The 13,774-nt window shown below is 36.1% G+C and overlaps 1 protein-coding gene across 1 annotated transcript in view; it reads left to right on the forward strand.

The window, feature by feature from the left end:
* LOC125089277 (UPF0547 protein C16orf87) overlaps positions 1-13,774 on the forward strand; it is a 31,964-nt gene that overhangs the window by 1,145 nt on the left and 17,045 nt on the right. The window contains exon 2 of the mRNA XM_047711398.1: positions 6,821-6,917. Within this exon, the coding sequence (XP_047567354.1) occupies positions 6,821-6,917 (97 nt within the window). The remainder of the gene's footprint in view (positions 1-6,820; positions 6,918-13,774) is intronic.

A 13,774-nucleotide genomic window follows, 5' to 3' on the forward strand; every position in this document is an offset into this window, starting at 1 on the left:
CGTATCCGCTGTTAAAAATTTGGCGTTTCTGCTTCATGATCTTTTTAAAAATTTATATGTAGTTTCATGAAATTTAAATGACTTATTTCTACACAAAATTAATAGTGTCATAGTTGTAATTTAAAAATCTCATTTTACAGTTTCTTAGTTTTATGCATGTCTCATTCTTTACTGGAATAATGGACGTTCCTTACAACCTATTGAGTTAAAACTCTCAATTAAAACCATCCGAAGGCCCTTATTTCATGCCAGTGTGCAGCTCTGGGTGTGATTTTTTTCTTTTCAACTAAGAGAATTTTCTCAAAATGAATACTTGTCTCCTCCCCCTTAATTTTTTTTTTTCTTTAAATCAGGAGTAATTTGAAATGGCTGGAGACTTTTTTAAAAATAGCATGCTGATGTCGGAACATTCTTTAAGAGCAATCTTGTGCCTTGATCAAATCTTGTAAACGAAAATGTTACATGTTTTATTCAGTATCTTTTATGGGCATGGTAGAAATTCAAGGAAGGAAGATTGTGCAAGGAGAATTAGAGTTTATTGATGTTATGAGTTTATTGAATATGCAGTAAAAAAAAACCAATTTAGTTATGTTTTCCGAAGTAGAGTTAAACTTCCATTCTTACCATTTGACTTAGTTTACCACATAAACTAAATTTGTTAAATTCTAAGAAAAATGGACTTCATGATTTAAGTCTCTTTGCAGGACATTGTATCAATATTTAAATCATTTCCATTTGTTCCAATTAACTGTGCTGAAGTATAAGGTTGACATGTTATGCTTTATGTATTCCAGTGTCTGTAGGGCATAAGTTACTGCAAATCTTGACCTTGTTTTACTTGGCATAAAGTAATCTTTTGGGAAAAGTAACCTGTTTTTAATATCCTGGTTAAAGAAAAAGGAAAGGACAATAAACTTGTTAGGAGTCCCTGTAATCGTACAACAAAATGTGATCAGCAGTTTGTTTATAAACATACATTAATTTTGTTATAAACACACAATATGTCCTCCCTTTCCCTCAGCTGCCATAACAAAATACCATAGGTTAACTGGCTCAAACAACAGCAACTTATTTTCTCACAGTTCTGGAGGCTGGAAGTCCAAGATCTGGCAAAGAGAGAGCTTTCTGGTTCCCTTCTTATAAGGCCACTAATCACATCACGAGGGGCCCCACCACCATGACTTTAAATCTGATTATCTAACCTCCAAATACCTTGAGATTGGAGGTTAAGACTTAAACATATGAATTTTTTGGGAGTGGGGGGAAGCTACTACATAATTTTGAATGTTAGTTTTGTTCTTTATTGTAAATATTTAAGAGAATATAAGGACTAATTAAAACTTTTGGCAATTCTTTTTTTTTTTTTTAAGATTTTATTTATTTATTTGACAGATCACAAGTAGGCAGAGAGACAGGCAGAGAGAGAGGAGGAAGCAGGCTCCTCGCTGAGCAGAGAGCCTGATGTGGGGCTTGATCCCAGGACCCTGGGATCATGACCTGAGCTGAAGGCAGAGAGCCACCCAGGCGCCCCTCTTTTTTTTTTTTTTAAGATTTTTATTTATTTATGTATTTGTCAGAGAGAGCACAAGCATGCAGAGTGCAGGCAGAAGCAGAGAGAGAAGCGGGCTCCCTGCTGAGCAAGGAGGCGATGCGGGACTCCATACCAGGACCCTGGGATCATGACCTGAGCTAAGGCAGTGGCTGAACCAACTGAGCCACCCAGGCATCCCTAAAACTTTCGGTGATTCTTAAAATTGATATATCTTTTACTAAAAGTGACTGGTTTGAAGGAAACAAAAGATTAATTTTAACTTTCTAATTATTGGAGAGTACAAGCTTCTTTGTAGTTATAAATAAGAAAAAAATTATAGGGGCACCTGGGTGGCTCACTCATTAAGCATCTGCCTTCGGCTCTGGTCATGATTCCAGGGTCCTGGGATGGAGCCCCACATTGGGCTCCGTGCTTAGCTGGAAGCCTGCTTCTCCCTCTCCCACTCCCCCTGCTTGTGTTCCCTCTCTTGCTGTCTCTCTCTGTGTCAATTAAATAAATAAATAAATAAAAATTTTTTTAAAGATTTTATTTATTTATTTGACAGACAGAGATCACAAGTAGGCAGACAGGCTCCTTGCTGAGCCGAGAGCCTCATGCGGGGCTCCATCCCAGGACCCTGGGATCATGACCAGAGCTGAAGGCAGATGCTTTAACCCACTGAGCCACCCAGGCGCCCCTAAATAAATAAAATCTTAAAAAAAAATTATAATCCAGAGGTCATTTTTTAAACATAATTAGATTACTGTTATTCTAAGTTGTTTGATGAATATTAAAATAGAATTTAGGAATAGTTTATAAACATAAAAGGGTATGTAAAATCTTTAAATTTTGAGGCGATTGCACCACTTAAATAGATTTACATATGTTCTGTGTCTGTGTGTAGGTTTAAAAACAGGTACAGAGATCAGCAAACAAGAAAGAACTAGATTTTCAGTTGTTTTATAACATCTCCTTTACATGTCTCGGTTGAAAATACCATTCTGAAACATCTAAACCACAATACTTTTCATTTTCGAGTGGTTTCACATGCAGTAGCTCAAATTACTGAACCATTTTGTGTGTAGCAATATTCAAGATTCTTGTTAGTTTTCATGTCTCTTTTGTGTATGTTTCTGTTTTTGCCTTAATTTTTTTTTAAAAATAGAGCAGCTTTTTCTTTCCATTTATAGGAAATTTTATGTGTTATGTAGCAAATATGTCTACTGTAGGTCACTTTGATTGTCTTAGCAGCAAGAATGTAAATGAGTTCTCTATAATGTGGTTATTTTAAACTTTTTTAAGAATCAGTGAAACAATGTAAGACCAGGATCTGGTTTCTTGCACTTTTTCCTTAACCCTTTTTTTTTTAACCTTTTACTTGTTTTTAGCTGTTTTACTTGTAAACATAAAAACAACCTGAATGTACTTTTCTTTTTTTTTTTAAATTTTATTTATTTATTTGACAGCTAGAGATCACAAGTAGGCAGAGAGGCAGGCAGAGAGAGAGGAGGAAGCAGGCTCCCCACCAAGCAGAGAGCCCGATGCAGGGCTCGATCCCAGCACTCTGGGACCACGACCCGAGCTGAAGGCAGAGGCCTTAACCCACTGAGCCACCCAGGCGCCCCTGAATGTACTTTTCAAGGAATAAATTGATTAACTATTAATAAGTCATCAATAAACAAAACCTTGGGGTTTTTTTCCCCCCTATTTCAAAACCCTGAGAGTATAGCATTAGAACATTTGTTAGTATCATTGTTGGCATTACAACTGAAATTTGAAGGAGATGTAGGGGTGTTTTTTGTTTGAAACCAAATTAAACTGTGAAGAGATTAATATTACTGAAGTCCACCCTATTTAATATTTCTTTTTCTAGGATTTGGGTTGTGATGTGGTTGGTTGTATTTTTTTTAGAGTTGGGATTGAGAGAAGGAGCTTTCCATTTTAAAATTTTATTTGGGTGACTCAGCTCAGGCACATAAATGTTTCTTAATCAGAAAACACTCTCTAAGGAGTGAAAATCAGCTTTATCAATTAGTGTTTGTGCATTCTTTCATCCCAAAGCCATATGTACATGTCTCAGATACCTAAGTGCAGCCCTCTGTTAATTTAGGATATGTGTTGATTTTTTTTCTTATGTGTAAGACAGAGACCTAAATTTAAATTTGTTCATTTTTAGTAGCTGGAAGAAAATGCTTGCAAATTAGCAAAGGATCTTTTGAATAAGAACATCATGACTCTGTGTTTTTTGGATAACAGTAATTTAAAACAATTTATATTACAGTGAATGTCCTTAATAATGTGTGTAAGTATAAAGGAAATGAGTCAGTACCTTCGAGTTTAGTTTCTATGAAGATGTGAAATTTTTAAAATGACAAACATCTATTTTGGGTACATTTGTAACATTTCATTTTCTGTCCTGGCATGAAAGAATCTCATCACATTTTTTTTTTTTAAAGATTTTATTTATTTATTTGATAGACAGAGATCACAAGTAGACAGAGAGGCAGGCAGAGAGAGAGAGGGAAGCAGGCTCCCTGCTGAGCAGAGAGCCCGATGCGGGACTCGATCCCAGGACCCTGAGATCATGACCTGAGCCGAAGGCAGCGGCTTAACCCACTGAGCCACCCAGGCACCCATCTCATCACATTTTTTTTTTTTTAAAGATTTTATTTATTTGACAGAGAGAGATCATAAGTAGGCAGAGAGGCAGAGAGAGAGAGGAGGAAGCAGGCTGCTTGCCAAGCAGAGAGCCCGATGTGGGGCTCGATCCCAGGATCCTGAGATCATGACCTGAGCTGAAGGCAGCGGCTTAACCCGCTGAGCCACCCAGGTGCCCCATCATCACATTTTTAATAAAGCATGCTATTTGACCTATCTGGAGTGTGATTATTTTTATAGGAGTCATTGTTATTTTTCTTAAACGCAAACTAGAGGTCCTTTGTTCAGTGTTTTTATGAAAAGAAAAAGAATTCTGCCAAAATATTAATTTAGCTTAATTAGATCAAGTATTTATATTTCAGACTGTGAAGCATTCTTTACATACATGGATAAAAAGCTTTATTATTATTACTATTATTTATTTAGTTAGTTGAGAGAGCGAGAGCATGCACTGAGGTCGGGGAAGAGGGAGAGAGATCCTTCAGCAGACTCCCCACGGATTATGGAGCCCTACACAGGGCTCAATGCCAGGACCCCAAGATCATGACCAGAGCCAAAATCAGGAGTCAGCCACTTAACAGACTGAGCCACACAGGCGATCCTGGATAAAAAGCTTTATAATTGTAACTAAACTTTTACACAAGCAGAACAGTGGGCAAATGGAATTTATCTTAAAAGATGAATTGCAGGGACGCCTGGGTGGCTCAGTTGGTTGGGCAGCTGCCTTCTGCTCAGGTCATGATCCCAGCGTCCTGGGATCGAGTCCCACATCGGGCTCCTTGCTCATCAGGGAGCCTGCTTCTCCCTCTGCCTCTGCCTGCCATTCTGTCTGCCTGTGCTTGCTCTCTCTCCCTCTGTCTCTCTGACAAATAAATAAATAAAATCTTTAAAAAAAAAAAAAAAGATGAATTGCAATTTTCTGACCATAAAGTATTTTGTGAGTACTTTTTGTTGACATGTCTTGATTTCAAGGATCATTAAAGTTAATATGAGTGAAATGATTGTGGAGAAATCAAAACATTTTTAAAATGATTTTTAGTGACATTTGGCTTTTGAAAAATCATAGACTTGAAATAGAGAAAGGAGCTACTTGTAATGTACACATTTAGAAACAGAAGTTTGAAAAGCTTAAGTTTTATCCAATGTCCTTCCTGGAGCTGAGACTAAAAGATCTTTGATCTTGACTCCTACATTCTCTTCTGTTTGTGCTATACTTTTGTCCCACAAAGTAGTTGTTGTAAACTGTTCTTTTTTTGTTAGTGGTAATTTGTCCTCTCTAATTTGTTAATGGTAATTGTCCTCTCCTATTAGAACCAGAGTAATTTTCAGTGTTTTCCCTTAAAAAAAATTTTTTAAGGAAAGTATAGTTGGCATACATTAGTTCCAAGTGTACCACATAGTGTTTTGACAATCCTATAGGTAGGTTATGCTCTGCTCACGATAAATGTAGCAACCATCTGTCTCCATACAAGGCTATTCCAGTACCATTGACTGTATTTTCTGTGCTATACCTTTCAACCCAGTGACTTATGTATTCTAAAATTAGGAACCTATACCTCCCCCTCCCTTCACCCATTTTGCCTGTTCCCCTAACCCACCCCCCCGCAAGGGGCCATCAGTTTGTTCTCTGTATTTATGGGTCTGTTTTCTGCTTTTGTTTGTTTGTTCATTAGTTTTATTTTTTAGATTTCATAATTTCATATTTGTCATTTTCTGACGTACTTCACTTAGCATAATATTTTCTAGATCTGTCCATGTTGTTGCAACTGGCAAAAGCTCATTCTTTTTTTATGTCTGAGTAATATTCCTGTGTGTGTGTGTGTGTGCGCGTGCGTGTTTCACATCTTCATCCATTTATCTATGGATGGACACTTGGGTTGCTTCCATATCATGGCTATTATAAATAATGCTGCAATAAACCTAAAGGTGCATATATCTTTTCAAATTAATGTTTTTGTTCTTTTTGGGAAGTATTTTCCCTTTTGAAAGGTCTGGCCCATCTACCTTTTCTCTATTTCCATCCTCACTCTTCCTGTTTGGTCCTCATTTTTATTCTGGAATTACTTTAATTACTTCCCCAGCCATGCTCCCTTTTCCAGTTGGTGCTAATAAACTGCTATCAAACAGATATTTTAGGAAATACTACCTTTTTCCACATATTTTCCCTTGTTCTGATTCTGTTACTGTTTTCCCATGAGCACATGTTTATCATGCATTTTCTTTTTTTTTTTAAGATTTTATTTATTTATTTGACAGAGATCACAGGTAGGCAGAGAGGCAGACAGAGAGAGAGCGAGGGGGAAGCAGGCTTCCTGCTGAGCAGAGAGCCCGATGCAGGGCTCGATCCCAGGACCCTGAGATCATGACCTGAGCCGAAGGCAGAGGCTTAACCCATGAGCCACCCAGGTGCCCCTATCATGCATTTTCTATATACATGGTATTGTAAAGTATTAGGAGAATGTGAAGATGTACAAGACACAATACCAGTCTCAATTTGAGTAAGGAAGTGGTATTTAAATAAGTCCATGATTCCTGCTTTGGTAATTTATCATTCAATTCAGAAGACTACATAAACACTGAAAAGTTTAATAGAAAAATAATAATAATACACTTTTTCTTATTTTTATACAGGTTCCTGTTGCATGTAAATCGTGTCCCTGTGGTTATATATTTATTAGCAGAAAACTTTTAAATGCAAAACACCCAGAGAAATCACCACCTTCTACAGGTAATTGTGAGAGTTTACCACATATTTAGCTTTTTGATTTAGAAGTGTAAAATGAATTTTTGTGAATATATTATTTATATCTTTTTTGAATGTAAAAGTTAAAACCTATTGAAGTATGCCTTTGGTTTTTATTAGCTGTTGGTAACCAGCTTATGACATTAGTTTGCTCTTCATTCCATTTAAATGTTAACTCCCTTATAATGATAAATCTTACAGCAAATTTTCTGTTTTTTATTATTGGAGGATGGAAAGTCATTGAAGGGTTTTAAGTGAGGGAGTGATCTGATCTGATTTCTAAAAATAAAAAATTTTTAATTAAGGTGTAATTGACATTCAATATATTGCACATATTTAAAGTATGCAGCTTGATACGTTTTGTCCTATGATTATACCAGTCACCACAATCAAGATAATGAATAATGTTTATCATTCCCAAAAGTTTTCTAGTTCCCTTTTGTTATTCTCTCCTGGATACCCCCACCCCCAGATAACCACTGAGGTGCTTTCTGTCATTATTTGTAGAACTTTACATATAAATAGAATCATATAGTTTGTACTTTTTTTTTTTTTGCCTGGCTTCTTTCATTGAGCATAATTTAAGATTCAGCCATATCTTTGTGTCTATCAGTAAGAATTAATTCCTTTTTACTGCTTAGTATTGTTCTTTATATGGATATACCACAATTTATTTATCCATTCACTGGTTGATGGACATTTGGTTTTATCCTCCTCAGTGCTAGTAAACTTTTTAATGACTTAAAAAGTTTTTTTGAACTAGTGACTGGAAAAATATAACAATGTGAATATAATTTTTAGACGTATTGGGTTTTTTTATAATTATCTGATTTAGAATATCTAAAAAATATATTTTTTGCATTTTGCTTTCCCGTTAATGCAGACAAATTGGATTTATTCGATGGATTAAATTTTGAAATTCAAAAACATGAAATTAGATAAAATCAGAACAGTGATGATCTCCAAATAAGAGTAGATTGATTACAAATAAATTTTGAGTATCTGCTGCATGCTATGCACTGTTCAAGCCTTGAGCATAAAGGAACGAATGAATCTACTGTCAAGGCAGGTTCACTACTGTTATGGAGCTTACAGTCTGTGGGAATGAGATAGGCAATAAACAAATAAACAGGGAGAATACCAGCTTGTGATAAATGCCTTGTAGGAAATTAAAATAGATTGTTGTCCTAGCCTGTGACTGGAAGGCTACTTTTGAGTGGTTGGAGAAGGCCTCTCTGAGAAGGGACATTTAAACTGAGGCTGAATTGAAACAAGGGGCTACCCATGATAAGATCAAGGAGAAGAACATCCTTGACAGATGAAATAGCAAATGCAAAAATGGTAGGGCTGGAAAAAGTTTGGTGTATTTTAGGAACTAAAATGCCTGTGTGGTTGCAGTGTAGACAGTAAGAGCAGGGGAGTGTGGGAGATGAGGCCAGAGGGAAAGGCAGAGGCCAGATTGTGTAGGGCTTTATAAACCAGAGTAAGAAGTTTTGGGTTTTCTTCTTAAAATATGAGTACAAACTATTCCTAGAATGTGGAATGTGGTGAGGAGAAAGTAGCATGCTCTGATTTGTCTTTTAGAAATTCTGTTTTGGCTGCTGTCTAGAGAATAGTTTATTGGGTGTACAAGATAGAAGTGGGCTATTGCAGTATGTTAACTAAGTGAGAAAGCTGAGTTAGTGCTTAGGTTATAGTAGCAGATGATTCAAAAATTATATTTATGTCTGTGAGAGGTCTCTTTATCCTAGGTCTGTATAGAAGTGGCAAGAAAGTTATTTAATTCCATTTCTGTCTTTGAGTTTGTTCCCTTTCATCATGAGAATAAAGACTTGGCTGGATTAACTATATAGGAATCAGAGAGCTTGTTAAAAATGGATTTCTGGGTCTTATTCCCTAAGTGTTTGATTCAGGTATGAGAACCCTGAATGATCATTCAGTAGATATCTGGGTGGCTCAGTTCTGGGTCTCCAAAATGAGTAAGACGGTTCTTGTCCTTAGCAGGACAAATGTATTTATTTTTTTATTCAGTAAATATTTTCAAGCTCCTTCTATATACCAATGATTCAGGTGAGAAACGAGGTAAAGAAGAAACCCAACAAGGACAGAGAGAAGGGACAGATGCTGCAAATATTAAGGAATCAGAATCACTTGAACCAGAGGGAAGAATTTTACAATTATTCCCAATGACTTGGATTTTTGGTTAGAAAGGAAATGTAAAAAGGAAGAGGGAAAGATGAAGAATTAAGTTTTGGATGTGGTTAGGAAATATCATCCATGTGGATTTTTTTCCCCCCCAGTTAGGCATATAGTCTGATGCTCAGAGAATAGCCTCAACTGGAGATAAATCTTTTGAGCTGTCAGTGAATAGATAGTAGTTGATCTCATAGAAATGGATGAGCTTGTGCCCAGAGGGTTGGTAGGGTAGGAAGGGAAGTTCAGCAACTAAACTCTGGCAAACTCCAGTCTTAAAGGGTGGAGGTTGATAGGGAGTTTAGGTCAACTGAGAAGATGTACATGTACATGTCAGCTGTAGGAGAACAGCCAATGAAGAGTGGTGTTACATAAGTCAGGGTGATGAGTAAGAAGCAGTTCATTATTATTTTATATTTAGAATTTCCTCAGGTTCTGTTGTTTACTGAGAGTGGTCTTGCAACCTTAAAGACGAGACGTTAAAGCCTAGAAATTCCCTGGAAGAGGAAGAGGAACCAGGAAAGAAACAGAAAAAATAGTTTAAAAGGATGGAGGAACATCAGGAGTAGACTGTGCCATAGAAACTAAAGGAGGAAAGGGTTTTAAGGAAGGGTTAAGAGTACTCAAAGCCTAGAGAACAGTTTGGGATAGCACAAACATGGGGGTTGGAAACCTTGGGTTCAGATTCACATTCCAGTTTTGTTACTCTCTAACAAGTTAATTAACCTCTGTGAACAGCTGCTATTTATTTGAGTATAAGATAGGTTTATAATGTAAGCCTTAGAGGATTGAAGTCCAAATGATATGCAGATGAGTATCACTAATGTAAACAAAGTTTAGTATGTTATAGGTACTCAAATACTCATTTCTAGGGAGCCTGGGTGGCTCAGTGGGTTAAGCCTCTGCCTTCGGCTCAGGTCATGATCTCAGGGTCCTGGGATGGAGCCCTGCATCGGGCTCTCTGCTCAGCAGGGTGCCTGCTTCCCCCTCTCTCTCTGTCTGCCTCTTTGCCTACTTGTGATCTCTCTGTCAAATAAATTAATAAAAATCTTTAAAAAAATATTCATTTCTACAATTAAATTTCTTAAAAGTATGATTTGCCTTGGATAGTTTGTAGTATGTTGGAGATTGAGTACATAATTTTTAATATCTCTGTGATTATATTAAGTACTTGAACATTGTCAGTGGGATCCAGAACTAACGTTTTAATTAGAGAACTTATAAAGAAAAATGAAAATGGATAATATATATTTGGAAAGATAGTGAACTTCCCTAATAGGGAAATGCAGTTTAATTAAAATACCATTCTTTTTACCCATATTCTGACAAAAATGTAAAGGATTTCCAAGTGCTTTTATGAGTATGGCAGAATCCGAAGTCTCATACTAGTGGTGAAGTTGTAAATCAGCATAACTTTTTTGCAGAACACTCTGACTGTAGTTGTTAAAAGTTTTAAATGCACAAAACCTAGAATCTAGACATTTTATCAACAAGTATGTATCCTCAAGACACAACTGTTTTTAATAAACATGAAATATTTATTAGGATTTATAAGCAAAACTGTTTATAATAGCAGAAAGTTAAACCAAATATGATCAGTAGGGGAATGATTAAGTACATCTTTTAGGGAACAACAGTATGTGCTAATTAGAATGATGCAGATTTTTACATACTGACATGGAGAAATCTCTAAAGTTAATTTAAGGAAGAATTAATTTAAGGAAAAGTATAAAACAGTACTTGCATGAAATCATTTTTGTTTTACAAAATTTTTTTTCTTGTAATGAGAACTTTTAAAATTTACTCTTAGCAACTTTCAAATATGCAGAACAGTATTAGTAACTATAGTCACCATGCTGTATTTACACAATCATGACTTATTAATATTAGAATTTTGTACTTTTGGACTCCCTTCACTCATTTCACCTCCTCCTCCCCCTCCAACCCTCACCTCTGGCAACCACCAATCTGTTCTCTGTTATTTATGAGCTCTAGTTTGTTTTTTAAGATTCCACATATAAATGAAATCATATGGTATTTAATCTTTCTTTGTTAACATAACATAATGCCCTCACAGTCCATCCGTGTTTTCAAAAATGGCAAGGTTTCAGTTTTATAGAATAAAACTCCACATTACCTTTATCCATTCATCCATCAGCAGACATTTAAGCTGTTTCCATATTTTGGCTATTGTGAATAATGCTGCAGTGAACATAGGATATGTATATTTTTTTGAGTTAGTGTTTTCATTTTCTTTGGATAAATACCCAAATTAGAATTGCTGTATCATATGTTCATTCTATTTTCCATTTGCTTTTAAGACCCCACAAAATTATTTCTACATGTAATGCATAAATGGATAGATCACTAAATAACAAAAGAATCAAGGAAGACTTCTACTTACATAATTAAACATTTAAAACAAGAAAGAGAGCCATCTGTAAAGTTCAAATTGCATTTATTTTAAAAGTGAAATCAAAGCTATAAAAGATAATTTTAAATTTCAGTGGGTTGAAATTTCTTTTGTAACTTTGTGACATGTAGGAGGAAAATAAGCTGTCAAGTCAAATTTACCTAAGCTTGAATTGCTCAAAACTCACATTTTTCAAATATGTTCTGTGTATCTTCACAATGCAATAGAAATAGAGAGCACACTAGACCTGTATAAACTTTATCTAGCTCAAAATAAATTTAAATAAAACTTATTATGGAAATTAAAGGATTTTTTTTTTTTAAAGATTTTATTTATTTATTTGACAGAGAGAGATCACAAGTAGATGGAGAGGCAGGCAGAGAGAGAGAGAGAGGGAAGCAGGCTCCCTGCTGAGCAGAGAGCCCGATGCGGGCCTGGATCCCAGGACCCTGAGATCATGACCTGAGCCGAAGGCAGCGGCTTAACCCACTGAGCCACCCAGGCGCCCGGAAATTAAAGGATTTTTAAAAGTTTTTAAATTTTGATGAGGGGAAGAGAGGAGTATTACAAATAAATCTGTATTAAGAAATGCTCAGTGTTTTGTAGGAGCCCTAGAACTTCAAGGCAATTATTAATTCTTTGACAACTTGCCAAATGAGCTAGGTATGTGTTGTTTCTTTTACTGTCTTTGGGGGGCTGGTATAAAATGGAGATAAATTTTTAAAAATTGACTGTCTTGTTCATGCAGGATTTCATTTCTAAATTGAGTGTTTGCCTAAGTGTTTAAAAAATAGCCTTGAGATTAAGTTCTAAACTGTCAATTTGAAGCAATTTCTTTAAAAAGAGATTGAAGAAGGGGCTTCTGGCTGGCTCATTCAGTGGAGCACATGACTTTTGTTCTTGGGTTTGTAAGTTTGAGTCCCACTTTGGTTTTAGAGATTACTTGAAAATAAAATCTTTAAAAAGATAAAATATAAAATTAAAAAGGGATTAAAGGAAATACTGTGTTTCCTAAAATTGAGAATATCCATACTATAGACCAAACCTTGAGCACTCTTCAAATATTTGATCAGTCACCAAATTCTGACAGAAACAGTTTTTGATGAGAACAAACTCTGCTTTGTTCCAACTGTTTAAATTTGACTTTTCTTTTTTCTTTCCTTTTTTAAAAAAGATATTTATTTATTTATTTATCTATCTATCTATCTATCTATCTGAGAGAGAGTCGGGGGAGGAGCAAAGGGAGAGGGACAAGAAGACTCCCTGCTGAGCACAGAGTCCGCCTCCTCTGCTAGTGGGTTGTCTCACCAGCCTGAGATCATGACCTGAGCCGAAATCAAGAGTTGGATGCTTAACCAACTCAGCCACCCAGGCATCCCTAAATTTGTCTTTTTCTGATGGCTATGCCAGGTGTTTTGTGATATCAAGGCTGCTATTTTGCGTTTAATAATTATGGGTATACATTTTTCCTTCTAAAATTTTAATTATAAAAACTATTAAAAAAAGTAAGCTGAAATTCTAAATGACATACTAGTTCATAAAAGACTTCCTCTAAAGGTAAGAAGAAAAGATTTAAAACAGTAAGAAATTCAGTAGCTTATTAGTATTTAACTGTATGTTTCTCATTGGATATGAGTTTTAGATTAAATTTAGTCAGATAAATAACAACCTCCTCATTTTTTTTTTTTTAGATTTTTTTTTTTTTTTTTATTTGACAGAGAGAGAGAGATCACAAGTAGGCAGAGAGGCAGGCAGAGAGAGAGAGGGGGAAGCAAACTCCCCACCAAGCGGAGAGCCGGATGTGGGGCTCGATCCCAGGACCCTGGGATCATGACCTGAGCTGAAGGCAGAGGATTTAACCCACTGAGCCACCCAGGCGCCCCCTCATTTTTTTTTTTAAAGATTTTATTTATTTATTTGACAGATGGAGATAACAAGTAGGTAGAGAGGCAGGCAGAGAGAGAGGAGGAAGCAGGCTCCCCACCAAGCAGAGAGCCCGATGCGGGGCTCGATCCCAGGACCCTGGGAGCGTGACCTGAGCCGAAGGCAGAGGCCTTAACCTGCTGAGCCACCCAGGCACCCCAAACCTCCTCATTTTTAATTGGGGGAAGGAAAAAAGCATAAAAAAATTAAACCTAAACTTACTTTTCAAATTATTGTCTAAGATAAGTTAACAAGCAAAGGCTGATAAATAAGCCAAGAAGTCTATAAATGACATACTCACTTTTAGTTAAGA

The sequence above is a fragment of the Lutra lutra genome, chromosome 17 (genome assembly GCF_902655055.1).
Source record: "Lutra lutra chromosome 17, mLutLut1.2, whole genome shotgun sequence".
NCBI classification, from domain to species: domain Eukaryota; kingdom Metazoa; phylum Chordata; class Mammalia; order Carnivora; family Mustelidae; genus Lutra; species Lutra lutra.